This window comes from Giraffa tippelskirchi, chromosome 11 (assembly GCF_054371585.1).
Source record: "Giraffa tippelskirchi isolate mGirTip1 chromosome 11, T2T-mGirTip1v1.2.pri, whole genome shotgun sequence".
Classification (NCBI taxonomy): domain Eukaryota; kingdom Metazoa; phylum Chordata; class Mammalia; order Artiodactyla; family Giraffidae; genus Giraffa; species Giraffa tippelskirchi.
In genome coordinates this window covers 137,218,497-137,234,841 of record NC_137285.1, presented here as the reverse complement: position 1 = coordinate 137,234,841, position 16,345 = coordinate 137,218,497, and the positions used below count along the sequence as shown (strand labels likewise).

Genomic DNA, 16,345 nt, shown 5'->3' with positions numbered 1-16,345 from the left:
TTGAATATGATTGCATTTAGCCAATATATCTTGTAAAATTTAACACAATTCAGCTTGTGTGAGTGCGATTACTTACAACTATCACTTACAACCGGGGATTCTATTAACATTCCCATTCACTTGTATAACTACAGGATGTCAAGGGAGTCTGGGTATTTTCTCACTGGATGCATTTCTTCTCCTATGAACATGTACCACACCTCCGCTGCAGCCATCTGAAGCTCCTTCTTCCTTATACTGTTCATTCTTTGAATCTATTGCCTTGCTTGAGGGTAGCAAGTTAAATTGAGAAGATGAACAATACCTCCCAGCTCATTTATCCCCATGAACTTTTCTCTAAGAGACAGACTGCTGTGATACTTTATCTTAGAGAATCCTTACCGAGAGTAGATTTCAACCAAGACCTTGGCATTCAACTCACTGTTTAGGGCCTCGCTGGGAAAGTCTCTACTCATCATAACCCTGTATTTCTTCATTCACTGGAAAAGAGCTAAGAGGGTCAATTAAAATGAATTTCACAGGTCCTTGAACTGCCTTCTTCCTATGTTCTTCCATTTTTAATTTTTTGGAGGTTGGTGCCATTTTGAGGGTTTCAATCTCCGAGGTCAACCATTACTGTACTATTTCTTTTCTTTTCATGAGCTTCAGATCCATCAACATGATGTAGGAATAAGCCATTAAGTTAGGGGTGGGCAAATGACAAAGCCAGATCCAGCCCATTTTGATAGTTACTGGAACACAGGCACATCTATGCATTTATGTATTGTCAATGGCTGTTTTTGTAGTTGCTACAGAAACCCTATAGCCGCAAAGCCAAAGTATTGTATTATCTAACTCTTTACACAAAAAGTTTACTGATCTCTGCTCTGGATTAGTGTTTCCTAACTATTTTATCAACTTAGTACCCATAAAAATGATACTCTAAGAGATGAAGGAGCTCACATCTTGACAAGATTTTGGGGGCACATTGTTCAGGAAGGTCTCCCTAGACCACTTGGGGCAGGACATGACCTGGTATATGCTTGGGATACCACTGGTCTTTTTTCCAACACCTCTGGGTACCAACACATGATCTATACCTTGATTTTGTAGGTCTTGTGTTTTGACTCCCACACAGATTTTGATTTTGGTCAAGGCCAAGGTTACTACTGTTCATGAGTGGTGGTGGTGACCTCCTGGGCATCCTGACTTCCTGTGCAACTGTCCTGTAGCATAAAACAAGACTTATAAGAGCACAAAGATGCTCCCATCACTGGTGGACCCTTCAGAGCCATTTGTGGTTCAAAGCAATTCACCAGCACACCTGTGTCAGAGTTAGCGCATGTCCTGAGTATGTGGTCAGAACCTGTTCAGTATCACAGCCACGCACCCCTTTCCCTCAAACACTGAAGTCACTGTGGGCATAGTTAATGCCCATCTTCTGAACTGACATCCCAGGTCCCTCTACAATGGACTGGTGTCCATGACTTTACCTCCAAATTCCAACCATGCCAGTTGTGGAATCCTTAAACACCCATCATATTTTGAGGGCCCATCAATATTCTCTCCTCTTTTCTCATTTTATTAGGGTATACATTCATTGCAGAAGGCACGACAGAAGCAGCTGTCCACTGAGCAATAAAAGGGGTTAAGAATCATTTACACCAACAGAAAGAATGAAACTGCAAATTTATTTGAAAGTATAAAAATTAAAAAAAAAACCTAATCAAAAAAGCAACCACACATAACCTTTCCAGTTTACATCAACTTTGAACGTCACATGCTATTTATTATCCACTTCTTTGTGTTTTTTAAAAATGTCAATTTCAAAGTAAAGGGATTGAGGGCAAGTGATAAGTGATTGACCACAGTGGAACGATTTCAATGCTAAAATAAATGCTGATCTTATTTGAGAAAAGGGAGCAGAGATGGTTTTCTGGTTGGCACAGATTTATGCCATGTATTAAAAAAATATCCTGGTTGGAATGAGTTAAAGAAATAATGCTGGCCACTTATTTGCTATCTTAAGTAGGGGAAAAAACAAAACTCTGCTGCTTTGGTGTCCTATTTATATCTTTTAAAAAACCCACCATTTAAAAAAATCAAATCTATAATAAAACTGTCCCTGTGTTTATTTTAAAAAACAACATTAATAGACTCTCCTTATCGACTAAGACCATTTGTCTTTTCTAAGATGCCTGGAAGCTGAAAAGCACGTGAAATTAATTCACTGCACTATTAATTAAAATTAGAATCCTTTCCTCTAAACAATTTCCAGAGCACCAGAAAGAAGCCGGGGCCCACCAAGGGGAGAAATGAAGCCACTCTGACTCACATGAGAGGAAATATTCAGCCAGAGTTCCTCACACTCTCCGGCTGCCACCTCAAGTTCTCTCTTCACTGGACTACTCAGAAAATAAGGCATGTTATTTTAAAAATGAAAGACATAAGCAACTAGGTTTCTTTTCTTAACTTGAAAATCACCAAGTGGCTAGCTTTCCTGTAGCACACTTTGAACTTTGTTAAAAAAAAAAAAAAATCGTCTACAGAACAGGATCACTGAATGCCACTTCATCCCCCCTCCTGCAGGCTCTGTTTGAATTAGCATCAGAGAAGTTACTGAGCATGTGGGAAGCAGGTCTGCACGACAGCTGCCCAGAGTGGCTCCCCCTGCTTCCAGTTTTGCTCCCTCCCCACCCCCCGTTAGTCAGTGTGGTTTCTTGACAAATAACATCTACATTTCCACCCATGACTTCCTGAGGGGGTGGGCGCTGTGGCTGGCTGGGCATGGAGAAAGAGGAAAGCGAGCCTGAACACAGAGACCATGAACTGAGGGAGAAAGGCAGCGGTCTTTCTGCATCCTTCACGAACTCGATAAATAAAAACTCAAAGTGCAACAATGCACAGACGCCTGGCACCCAGGGCGGTCTGGGGGAGGGGGGACTGGTTATTAGAGCTCAGCCGGACAAAGGCGTGATCTTTTGCGGACAAAGGCGTGATCTTTTGCATCTTTGCTTGGACCTCGCTAATGGAAAAACAAACAAACAAAAGACAGCTTTCCTATACACATATAAATAGTCCCTTAACTAGAAGGGAAAAAACAAACACACTGTTTCAAATGCATTTCTAAGAGATTATACAAAAAAAAAAAGTCCGAATGGCAAATCTTGACTCCAAACTGTCTGTTATCCATGTCTCTCAGAGAAGAAACTAAGGGATGTCTGGAGAGGTCTGATTCTCGCTCTGACCCTAATCCTAAATCTTGGTGCTTGTATCTATCTGGCTGGGCCTTGGGAAGTCAGGGGTGAGTGCAGCCCAGGAATGGGGAGCTCTCGTGGCAAGTACTGAGTTAGGTTTTCATGTGAGTTAGAAACCCACAGTGTCCTCAAGCCCAGCTTCACAGGTAGAATGACTTCTGAGTGTCTGGGCGAACCTGGGAGGTGAGGGTTGAAGCTGCAAGGCAGGCTGGGCGTGGTTTATGGGGACAAAAGGACCAGATCAGATTTCTGGCCAACTCAGGTTTAGTCCTCATCCCTTGGCTAAGGCAGGTCACAGCTGGGAGGGAGACAATCAGAAACCAGGGAAAGGGCTGTGGTCCGAAGCAGACCCAGGTCTTGGCAGCCTGTATTTTAGGAGCTGAGAGCTCGGATAAACTCGTGGTGAGGGCTCCCTGCTTATTCTGGGATGAGGCTGATGATACATGATGCTGGAAAAAGCTCTCAAAATGAGGATTCTTGGGCAAATTTTTAAATCCAGAATCTCTCCAGAATTGATGGTTTCAGAGTCCTTCAGAAAACCAAAATGACACTGGTGACTTCTGAAGGGCGTTACTCACAGCAACAGTTTTCTTTGGCCCCAGCCTCTGCTGACCCAAGGGCAATGTGCAGCCTGGTGCAACATCCAATGACAGCCTCCTGGGAGGATCACCCAACCCAAATCCCCAAGTGGAGCTCTAAGGTCACAGCCCACACAGAATTTGGTCCAGTCTCCTCTGCCCTTCTGAACATCCCATATGACACAAACACTGCTTTCTCAGTACCTAAGTACCACGTTCTCCTGCCACCTGCAAACTTACGCCACCGACTCAGCAAGATTCCAACAGTAACAGAAGAATGACGTGGAGAGTGAGGCTGTGATCCTCGGCGTTGAAGGAAGAGTAAGTGCCCAGAAAAGATGCACCATACAACAGGTCAGCTGAGAGGTCAGAACAAGGCAGGTCGCCCTCCAAAGAACATTCCTGAAATCTGCGCAAGGAGGTGAATGGAGAGACAGCTGACACTCCAAATCACTCCTTGAGGGACCCCGAGGAGCTTCCCATAAGTGTAAGTTGTTAGGACAAAGTCAGAGCAGATGAATCCATAGAGACTTTGGAAGAGCTGGAGTTTATACGTCTTCGGTGCCCTGGCTGGGCGCGGAGTCCCTGGGCTCAGCGGTGCCCTCCTGTGGGCCAGGCTGCCCTGGGCTGTGGCCGGGGTCGTCCACGCTCAGGAGGCTGCTGGCTGCCTGGGAGCTGGTGCTGTTGGCACTGCCGGACCGGGAGCGGTAAGGGGGCAGGTCGGCTTGGTTCAGAGACTCAGTGTCTGAAGAGTAGGGTGGCGGAGGAAGGTCGTACCAGGCGGGTCTGCGATGAAGAGAGCAGGGTGGGGTGAGGAGCAGGGTTGGGGGGAAGGGAGAGAAAGAAGAGAACACATTAGGAGCCCAGGCACAGCAGGCAAAGCTGACTTCTGTCTGTTTTTGAGTGGATGATGATGTCAGAACCAAGATTTTTCCCTCCAAGAAGAAAGGCAATCCTAGTACTAGGGAAACCAGTGATGTGCAATAAGATGAAGGGAAGGGATCAAAGGTTAGCATGCTCTGGCTGGCTTGTGCCAACTGGACAGTGCCAAAGACAACCTTTGGGAGGGGGAATTCTAGGAAGCCCTCGGCTCATCCTGGGTGGTTCAGCAGGGATGCAGCTGGCCTGAGGTTTTGATGGAGACCTTAACAATCCACAGAATCGGGGGGTCCTTACTGAAAGCCAACTCTTCCTGACTGTCTGGACTTGGGCATAATAATGACACCCTGCTTGCACTGAGATAACTTCAAAGGCATTTTATTTTCCAGCTATCATTTACAGAAGGCTTACTGTGAGTCAGGCATTGCGCCACCCACCTTATATCCTTTCTTTTATTTTATTTAGCATTCAGAAGAATGCTAGAGGCAGCCATTGCTTGTATGCCCATTGTACTGGGGAGGAAACTGAGGCAAAGGGGCATTAGACAGCTTGTATGGGATCACAAAGAGCTAGTAAGCAGCAGTGCTAGGATTTGAACCCAGGAGTTCTGTCTCCAGATGCAGCAATTTTAACCTTGCTCTACATCTGATGGTCCAAATGAGTGAGGTTCTGTGTTCTTAGTGCTTATTTGCAAAGATGTCCTTAAGCACCAGGCCCTGGAGCTTTGTGTATCTTTTATGAGGAGGAAAAATAAAGATTAAATAATACAAGATTAAATAACACTGGACAGGGCTCAAGGAGGAGCCCAGTTAGCCCAGGGACACTGCCTGCAAAATGCCTCACCAGTGAGTCCCAGGCTTATGGAAGAGGGTTCCTGCAGGGTAGGGGATGCTGAGAACTGGGGGCTCAGGTAGCTCTGGTCCTGGGACTTCAAAGTGGGTTCTCTGGGATACACTGGAGGTCATCAAAGGACAGAGGAAGGCTGAGCTGGCGGGACTGTGGTCCACTACCTGCTCCAATAACAGAATTCTGCATTTGACTTTGTGTGTTGCGGTTTCTTGTATATGTCCATCTGCAATGAGGGTTCTAAGCTTGAGAATATTCTATTTCATCTCCTTTATCTTATAGATGATGCCATTCAAAGTTAAAGTACTTATTTATTCACCTACTCATTCATTCATTCAATTAGAAATCAAACCTCCAACATGGGCACTGTTCTGCGGTAGCAGGTGAATCCCCAGAGCTGGGCATATGTGTCCATGTGGCGTTACCAGGGAGGAGGAGGTATCTGAACTGGCTAGGATCCTAGCTGTATATCCTCAGATGAGTAACTGAAAAACTCAGTTTTCTCATCTGCAAAACTGAGGCAAATATAACCTCGCTTGGTGAGTCGCTATGAGGATTAAGTGAGATGATACGTGTGAACTGTTTTGCAAAGACTCAGTACAAGTCAGACACTGTGGCATCGTCGCAGCTGCATGCAGGCTCCTGGCAAGACCAGGATCCCAGGTGAGTGCACACAGACTCTGCCCCTACGTGGGATGACCTCCCTCCCTGGCCACCCCAGGGTCTCCCGTCCAGCACACACCTTTGGTCCAGCAGGGCCTCTGAGTAGGAGGGCGGGGAGCCCACTTCTGAAGCGTTCTGCTCGGCCTGGCTGGCCACGTACTGGATGCCGTTGTTGACGTTGTAGGTGACGTTGCAGCGGTGGGGGTGGTCCAGGACCACCAGGCGGGAGAGCAGCACGGGGTGCTGCAGCCGGTGCACCGGCAGTGTCATGAGGTTGTTGCGCTTCCGCTGGTGGTGCAGGACCAGCGCCAGCAGGGCCACCACCAGCACGAAGATGACGGAGCTGCCGATGATGGCGTAGGTGATGCTGGGGTAGTACACGAGCTGGTTCTCCGAGGTCACAAACACTTGCCCGCTGCCTGGTTCTGGGAAGCCCCAGAGGAGAGAGAAAAGGAGAGAGGTTACCAGGTTGCTTCACTCACGTGCCTCGAAGTCAGCCCCAGGAAGGGTGTGCGACGTTCCAGCAGCACCATTCACAGTAGCCGAAAAGTGGAAACCACCCTAATGTCCACCCACTGGTAGACAAGATGTGGGCTGTCCGTACAATGCAATATTATCCAGCTATAAAGAGTACTGGCACATGCTACGACATGGATGAGCCTCAAAACATTATGCTAAGTGAAATAAGCCAGACACAATAGCCAAAAAGTGGAAACCATCCCAATGTCCACTGACTGGTGGATAGATAGACAAAACATGGACTGTCTATACCATGGAATATTATCAGGCCATAAAGAGTACTGATGCATGCTATGACACAGATGAGGCCTCAAAACATTATGCTAAGCGAAATAAGCCAGACACAAGAGACCACATTGTATGATTCCATTTATATGAAATGTTCAGGAAAAGCAAATTCATAGGGACAAAAAGCTGATTAATGGTTGCCTGGGGCATGGGGACTCACTGGTGATGGGCGTTGGGGATCTTGCTGGGGAGATGGGACTGCTGTAAAACTGGATGTGGTGATGGCCACACAAATTGATACACTTACTAAAACTCATTGAATTGTACAGTTAAAATGGGCAAATTTTATGTTATGTAATGCACGCTAAGTTGCTTCAGTCGTGTCCGACTCTTTGCGACCGCATGGACTGTAGCCCACCAGGCTCCTCTGTCCATGGGATTCTCCAGGCAAGAATACTGGAGTGGGTTGCCGTTTCCTCTTCCAGGGGCTCTTCTCAACCCAGGGATGGAACCCGCGTCTTTTATGTCTCCTGCATAGGCATGTGGATTCTCTACCACTAGTGCCACCTGGGAAGCCATATATAATGTAAATTATACCTCAATAAAGTCATTAAAAAAATCAGCCCAGGAGAATATAATATCCAGGGAACGGGAGTGATAATTACTATGACAGAAATCAGTTTTTCTCTGGAAGTTTATAATATAATATCTATGAGGCACACCAGCCAGTGTGTCTGGGGTTCCTTATGTTGGTGAAGTACTTATTTCATGAAGAGCCAGCGTTGCACAGGCTAAAATCATGGACTCTGGAGCCATTCAACCCCTAGCAATTCAACTGACTGGCTGTGTGCCCTTTGGAAAGTGGTCAACCTCTCTGTGCTGTAATTTGCTCATCTGTGAAATGGGGATGGTATTAGTCCCCACCGCACCGGGGTGTTGAGAGTATGAAATGAGTGACTCATTATCAAACACTTAGAACAACAGTGGACACACTGTGGGTGTTCCAGGCATACATATACGTACTTCATCACATCTATATAACTCACAGCAACTCCGTGAAGTAGGTGTTGTAACTGCCTTCTTTTTAAGGCAAGGAAAGGGATGCTCAGAGAGGTTGGGTCCCCTGACCAGGGTTCACAGGGTCAGGAGGTGAGGGGCTGTGCCTGATTTGAGCCCCAGTGGTCTGACTTCAGAGCCTCGCCCCTAACCCTTTGCCCGCAGCCCCCTAACAAGGCCTGCTAGGCAACCAGCAGGCATTTGCTCAGAAGCCCTTGAATGAAAGCCTGAAACCCACCCCCGCCCTGCAGGATGCCAGTCCCCTCCTTTCCACTTGAAGCAACAGCCCCCACTTCACATACGCAGGGGAAGGGTTTCCCATCAGCAGGACACAGCTGGCAAGGGTGGCCAGGTTCAGGCGGGCCCAGGAAACCAGAGTGTCCTTCCTCATGGAAAAAGCTGGAAGATCCACGACTACCCACAGCTGTGACCCAGCCGCAAGAATCATCTAAATGCAGCCTAAGTGAGCAAGTCTGAGACCACACCCTGTGCTTGGTCAACCTCTGAAGCCGAGAGGAGGTCTGAGTGGGTCCTCAGCGGCCAGTGTGAGCTATGAAGTGGAAGCAGCACCGCACACTGGTAGGTCCAGCCCCAGGCTAAGCTTTCCCACACCCTCGTCACTAGATCGCCCATGTGCACAACGTTGTATTTCACCTTCTGTCTACATTAGAGTGCGCTCACCACCAAAACTTCTGTTCCCACTCATCACCATGGGCTTCCCTGGTGGCTCAGCGGTAAAGAATCTGCTTGCGATGTAGGGGACGTGAGTTCAATCCTTGAGTTGGGAATATCCCCTGGAGAAGGGAATGGCAACCCATTCTAGTATTCTTGCCTGGAGAATCCCATGGACAGAGGAGCCTGGTGGTCTACACAGTCCATGAGGTCACAAGAATCACACACAACTTATCAACTAAACCACCACCACTCATCACCACCATACAGTTGACCCTCTTTACACTTTTCACCCTCCCCCCACACCCCCGGCCCTCTGGCAACCACCACTCTGTTCCCTGCACCTCCGTATTTTGTTTGGTTTGGTCTGTTCACTTATTTTGTTTGTATTTTATATTCCATATATGCATGAAATCACACAGTATTTGTCTTTCTCCATCTGACATCTCCTTTAGCACAATACTCTCCAGGTACCGCGGCGAGATTTCATTTTTTATGGCTGAGTAATAATACATGTGTGTGTGTATGTGTGTCTGTTTGTGTGTATACACACATAGACCACATCTTTTCTATCCATTCATTCATCTGTTGATGGACACTCAGGTTGTTTCCATATCTCAACTACTGTAAATAATGCTGCAATGAACATAGGGATGCACATATCTTTTCAAACTAGCGTTTTCATATTCCTTGAGTAAACACTCAGAGGTGGAGTTGCTGGATCACCTGGTATTTCCATTTTTGTAGTTTTGAGGAACCTCTATACTGTTTTCCATAGTGACTGCACCAATCTGCATTCCCTTCAACAGGGCACGAGGAGTCCCTTTCCTCTTTTCTATTGTCGTAAAAATATATGTAACATAAAATTTACCATTTTAACCAACTGCAGGTAAGCAGTTCAGTGACATGAAGTTACATTCACACTGTTGAGTAACCACCACCATGATCCATCTCGAGACTTCTTCATCATCCCGAACTAGTGATGTGAATTCTTAGTGTTCACGTTCTCTCTGTTACCTCACCAGCTTCACTAGACCAGAGGGAATGGCTAGGAAAACCCATTTTGGTGGGGGGTGGTGTTGGGGAGAGAATAAGAACGGAAGAGCTCCCTTCCAGGGAGATATACCTCCTCCTTTATTTTTGACCGCACTGGGTCTTTGCTGCTGTGCGTGGGCTTTCTCTAGTTGTGGGGAGCAGAAGCCCCTCTCCAGCTGTGGCGTGTGGCTTTCTCACCGCGGTAGCCTCTCTTGTAGCAGAGCACGGGCTGTAGGTGTGCAGACTCAGTAGTTGCTGCACATGAGCTTAGTTGCCTGAGGCTTGTGGGATCCTAGCTCCTTGGCCAGGGATCCAACCCAGGTCCCTTATATTGGCAGGTAGATTCTTCATCACCAGACCATCAGCAAAGTCCCTGAGATGTACTCCTTAAAAGTCGATGGATTGTCACATGGAAAACAAATGGTTCCAGAGATCTTAAAACACTGACTTGCATGTAACCACTTGAGGTTTTAAGAATCCAGGAGGGAGCTCTCAATGAATGGAATGTAAAATGCTTGCTGGCAAGAAGCGGTGACCACATTTGCTCGAGAAATTATGATGTTACATAACTCAGGGGTGCCTGGTTTCCGCTCTGTATGTAAAATGTCATCTTGCATTAATTCATTAACTAGACTCACTTTTCTTAAGAGCTTAATGAGCCCACGAGCCAAATTACTAATATCAGAGTTGCCTGGGACCTGAGTTCCAAGTGCATAATCCATGGATAATGAAGTTTCCATTTGTTCTGGCTGTCCCTCAAGCTCATGCCCTCATACTCCACTGTCAGACAGCCTGAACTCCTGTCCTGCATCTGTGGCTTCTACTGCATTAATTCCAGGCAATCTGGTTACCACCAGGGACCACTGTGTGCTCAGAGCTTCCGGGGCTCTGGCTGCTCCCCGTGGTGGAGACGGCCATGATCCAGGGCTGCTCATCACCTCAGTCACAGCTTTGTGTAGTTACCACGACAGTTTTCGAGCAGACGGTAGATGTCCTGGGGAGGAGGAAGGCCTTTTTCTAATTCATACAGAGGTGCTATCCGGACTGACAGAGGGACTAAAGCAGTGGACACTTGTGACTTGGGAGTTCCTTTGCTTCTAAAACATTCCCTCCTCCAGATTCAAATTATATTTCCTCTAGCATACAATTATTCACCTCTCAGACTGGGCTTCTCTAGTGGCTCAGACAGTAAAGAATCTGTCTGCAATGCGGGAGACCTGGGTTTGATCCCTGAGTCGGGAAGATTCCCTGGAGAAGGGAGTGGCTACCCACTCCAGTATGCTTGCTTGGAGAATTCCATGGAGAGAGGGGCTTCATGGGCTACAGTCCATGGGGTTGCAAAGAGTCGGACACGACCAAGCAACTAACACTTACACTAGTTTCAGACTGGGCAAAGGTGAAGTATGAGTTCACATTTTGCCAGGAAAACAGATATAATTATTCATGCATGACTGGTAGGAGGGTAAATTGGTACAAACTAGGGTAGTGATGGAGTTAACAATATAGATCAAAACAACAAATGTACATTAACAATATGTATCTAGAGAAAGTACATATCATTTGACCCAGCCTTTCCACTCTTATGAATCTAACTAACAGATACATTCACGCAGATGAGAAACAACTCTTTAATACAAGTATTCATTGGAGTATTGTTCACGATAGCAAATATATCTAGAAAGATATATCAAGAAAAGATCTAAATGTCCATTATTTGTGGACTGGCTAAATAAATTATGGTGCATCCAGACAGTATCACACCTACTTAAGAAACCATGGTAGCTCTACATAAACTGATGTGAAATAGTCTGAAAGATATCATGCTAAGTGCGGGGGAAAAAAAAAAAGTCCAGTAGAGAATGTTTTGAATATTTCTAGAAGGACACAGAACTAGTACAACTGGGAGAGAACTTTCCCAGTACTTTTCATGGTTTACTCTTTTCTACTCTTTATGATTTATACTGTCTTATCCAGTCAAAAAATAAGCATCTTGTCTCTTCTTCTGGCCCTGCCTAGGCTGAGGTTTTCCTTCCTTCTCTCCCTGTCGTGTGAGGGCTCCTGGGGGTTCACGTTTCACTGTCACTCACTCACTCAAGACCCCTGAGTCCAGAGTTCCTGTTCTAGAAGGCACACTGCCCTGTTCAAATGGATGCCTCACTATTATCCTGAAAACTCCATTGCTTCTTTAAAAAAATTATTTTTAAAGTTAATTTTCCTCTAGATTAAGTATTTTTAAACACCAAGTTTATTGAAGTATAACTGATACACAATAAAACTTACTGTTTTAAAATGTATAGTTAGATGAGCTGTACGGAAGATCCTCTGGAGGAGGCACAGCAACCCACTCCAGTATTCTTGCCTGGAGAATCCCGTGGACAGAGGAGTCTGGGGGGCTACTGTCCACAGGGTTGCAAAGAGTTGGACGTGACGGAAGCGACTTAGCACACATGCTCAACTAAATGCAACAGTTGCAAAAACATCACCACAAGCAAGATATCAAACATTCCCATCCCTCCCCTTGTTAGCAGCCGCTGGAAACCACTGGTCTGTTTTCTGTCCAAATATATTTATCATTTCCTGACAGTCACGGAAGGGAATCTTTCGGTAAGTAGCCTATTGTGCATGGCTTCTTTCATTCAGCATAATGCCTGTGAGGTGCACCCAGGTTCCTCTGAGTACAGAGTTCCTTGTAATGGATACTCACAACTTGTTTATCCCTCCACCAGTTAATGGAGGGAAGAGGTTGTTTTCAGTTTCTGGAGTGCAGATCTTTATGCTGACATATATTTTCTTATTTAGGGAGTATATACCTAGGGGTAGGCTGCTGGGTCATATGGAAGGTGTATGCTTAACTTTATGAGAAACTATCACACTGATCTTCAAGGTGGCTGTAGCACTAAGCCTTCCCCTAGTCAGTCTGCAACCTCATAGTGCATAACATAGCGAGCCTTTTCAATTTCAGCCAGGCACACAGGTGTGTAGTGGTACCTCACTGAGGTTTTAAGTTGCATTTCTCAGTGACTAATGATGCTGAGCATCTGTTCATGTGCTGATTTGCCATCTGTATATCTTCTTTGGTGAAACATCTATTTAAATCTCTTGCCCATTTCAAAACTGGCTTGTTTGACTACTTATTCAGTAGTAAGAGTCCGATAGACGTTCTGGGAGACAAACTCTTTTCCAGATGTGTGTCTCACAAATATTTTCTCCCAGACCGTGGCTTCGCTTTTCACCTACTTTACAGGATCTTTTTGAAGATAAGTGTTCAAAATTTTCTTATAAAGTCCATTGTATTAATTATTTCTCTTGTGTTTTTGTGAATTTTGTACTCTATCCAAGAAATCTTTGCCCAGAAGATGTTTTATAGCTTTAGCTCTTACATTTACATCTATGATCCACTGCAAGTTAATTTTTGTTTATGGTACAAGGTGAAGTTTAATGTTCTTTTTTCCCCTCCCTTTGGATATCCTATTGTTCCAGGACCATTTGTTGAACAGCCTATCATTTTTTATTGAATTACCTTGGCACCTTTGTTGAAAATCAATTGAGCATACAAGGCTGGGTCTATTTCTAAATGATCTATTCTGTTTGATTGAGTTACATGCCAATCCTTATGCCAGCAAGTGTGCTGAGAACTACAGCTTTATAGCAAGTCTCAAAATTGGGTAGTGTGAATCCTGTGTTTTCTTTTCTTCCAAATTAAATTTTTCTGATTATAAAAATACATTAAAATTAAAATTTAAAGTAATATAGAAATGTTCATGACAGACAACCTCTCCCTCCCCCTCCCTACTAGAAAAAGAAGTTCACAGTCTGGTGTAGACTAGGGGCTGGCAAACTTTTCTGTCAAGAGTCAGACAGTGTGTTGTACAGGTTCAGCCATAACCACTCAACTCCGCCTCTGAAGTGGTGGTGGTTTAGTTGCTAAGTTGTGTCCAATTCTTGCGACCCCATGGACTGTAGCCTGCTAAGCTCGTCGGTTCTTGGGATTCTCCAGGCAAGAATATTGGAATGGGTTCCCATTTCCATCTCCAGGGGATCTTCCTGACCCAGGAATCGAACCTCGGTCTCCTGCATTGCAGGCAGATTCTTTACCAACTGAGCTACAACGGAAGCCCTCTGTAGTGCAAAGCAGTTACAAACAGTACATCAGTGAATGAGTGTATTTGTGTCCCAAATCTGATTTACAATGACAGGCAGCTGGACCAACCACTGAGAAATTATCATTTCATAGATTTCTCCAAGCCATTGTTTATATTCTCTTATTGTGAGAATTATGGTTGTATTACATGTATGTATGTGACCAGGTATTAGATTTTAACAGGAAAAAAATTTTCAGGAATTTATCAACTTCAGATTAATAATCCTTTAGAAGAGATAATAGTTCTTAAAATTTCCAGTTAAGGTAGACAAAACAATTATTACATTTTACAACTGATTTCATTCTAAGTGTTCTTTTAATTCAGCTTCAGAAAGATTGTACTTTTTGAGATCTTTCATGTGTAAAAATGCCTGAGTATCTTTATTAAGACTGAATAATCATGTTACTCTATATAATTTTCATATGTCAAAAGTTATTTAAAAAATCGTCTAGATATAGTTTCAAAAACTGTAAAGTCAAATAAAATAGAAGATTAAAAAGATAAAACCAACCAAACAAAAAACAGGCAGCAGATCAGATTCAGCCCACTGGCCTTAGTTTGCTGACCCACTAAGTAGAGATCCCTTAAAACTCTTCTTTGTGTATATACACACGTACTTTTCTTCAGGTTATACAGACATTTCTACAAATGGACATCTTTCCTCACCTCCACACACTTTTGTTAAGGAGCTGTGTAGAATCCCACTACATAGGTACCTCACAATTTATTTCACTAGCCCCTGACTTATGTACATTTTAGTTGTTTTTTTTTTGGGGGGGGCACTATTGTAAACAATGCTACAGTAATATTCAGAGAGACCAACCAGACTATAACAGCCATGAGGGGAGGGCTGGGTTTACTGGTCTACCTTCTATACTCACTGCCCCAAACAAAGGATAAATACGCTAATCTTTGGTCACTGATATAACGATTTCTCAGGGTGGGCTCTGGATGCTGGTTGTTTCCCAGGCCATCTGGTCTCTGGGGCTGTCCTTTTCTCTGACCACATTGAGCCACCAAGCGTGGTCAACTGCTACTATGCAGGGCTTCTCCAGCCTCTGCTTCTGGCCTTCAACAGGCCCAGGACTGGAAGAGAACCCTCCTTGTGGTCTGACTATCTTTAGCCTCTTTGTCCTCTAATCTTTCTGCAGTATCCTCATCAGTTTGAACACGACCCGGCTCTGTAGCTGTGGCATTCTTGTCAAGTTCTTCAGGTCCAGGACTCTGAATGGCTCACATCACCCTCCCCAGCCACACATTCAGACTCTGCAGCCTTTCCTGCCTTGGCTTCTGAGTACCAACCCTGGAGGGTGTTGGAGTGTTGCATGGCTATTTGCTTTGTGACCTGTCCCCCACTGAAATAGTACAAATAATACCAACAACCACCACCCATGTTTCCATTGAACTCAGAGTAATAATAATGTTATCACCATCTTGATGATCACTGAAGCTCTCATTCTATCAGCAATATCTTATGTGTTTCCATATGAATTCTGATTTTGTAATCCTTAAGCCATCTGCAGTGAGTTGGACAATGTCCCTCCATCCAACTAGGAACCTCAGAATGTGACCTTCCTTGAAATAATGATCTCTGAAGAAATAATTAAGGTAAAGACTTTGAGATGAATTAGGGTGAATCTCAGAGTGTCCTTATGAGAGACAGGAAAGGAGAAGGCCCAGAAACAGACAAGGGAACAGTCATGCAGAGATGGAGGCAGAGGTTGCAGCCCCCAAGCAAAGGACACTAAAGCAGAGGAGAGGAGGGAGACTTGACTCTCCTTGGAACTTCCACAAAGAACTAACCCTGCCAGTACCTGCATGTCAGACTTCTGGTCTCTAGACTTGTGAGAGAATAATTGTGCTGTTGTTTTAAGCCACCGGGGTAGTAGTGATTTGTTTTGGCAGTCCTGGGAACCAGATACATCATCCTATGAAGTCGACTGCTTTACAGAGGAGGAAATGGGGGCACGGGGAGGGTAAGTCACTTGCCCAAATCCTCCAGACACTATTAATAATAATAATACTAGTAATAATAATAACAACTAGCTAATGTTAGAGCTGATTAGAGAGGGAACCGGGAGGAACCCAGCCAGTCTGGCTCCAGAATCCTTGCTCTTCACGTATGACTTTCATGTTCACCTGTCTTTCAACATGAAGAGGAGTTTCGGTGGGCAAGGGCCAGACTCTCACTTTGGAGTCCTACTCAGGGCCAAACACAGCCATGGAAATACAGAAGATATTCAGCAAGTACTTTTTTTTGGGGGGGAGTGGGCTCTTCGTTGTGGCGCGTGGCCTTCTCTTATTGCAGCACTCGGGCTTCCTTGCCCCATGGCATGTGGGATCTTAGTTCCCCGACCAGGGATTGAAGCCACGACCCCTGCATTGGAAGGCGGGCTCTTAACCACTGGACCACCAGGGGAGTTCCTGCAAGTACTTTTTGATATCTGTAAACTGACTTTGAAACATAGTAATTCACAACCTCTCCATTTAC

The 16,345-nt window shown here is 45.1% G+C and overlaps 1 protein-coding gene across 4 annotated transcripts in view; it reads right to left on the bottom strand.

The window, feature by feature from the left end:
- Nucleotides 1-1,649: 1,649 nt before the first annotated feature.
- Nucleotides 1,650-16,345, bottom strand: part of LDLRAD3 (low density lipoprotein receptor class A domain containing 3) — a 255,995-nt gene continuing 241,299 nt past the window's right edge. For all 4 annotated transcript variants that reach the window (XM_081544662.1, XM_081544663.1, XM_081544664.1 and 1 more), the window contains exons 5-6: nucleotides 6,282-6,627; nucleotides 1,650-4,600 (exon numbers count right to left, since the gene is read on the bottom strand). In XM_081544662.1, the coding sequence (XP_081400788.1) occupies nucleotides 4,363-4,600; nucleotides 6,282-6,627 (584 nt within the window). In that variant the 3' untranslated portion in view covers nucleotides 1,650-4,362. The remainder of the gene's footprint in view (nucleotides 4,601-6,281; nucleotides 6,628-16,345) is intronic.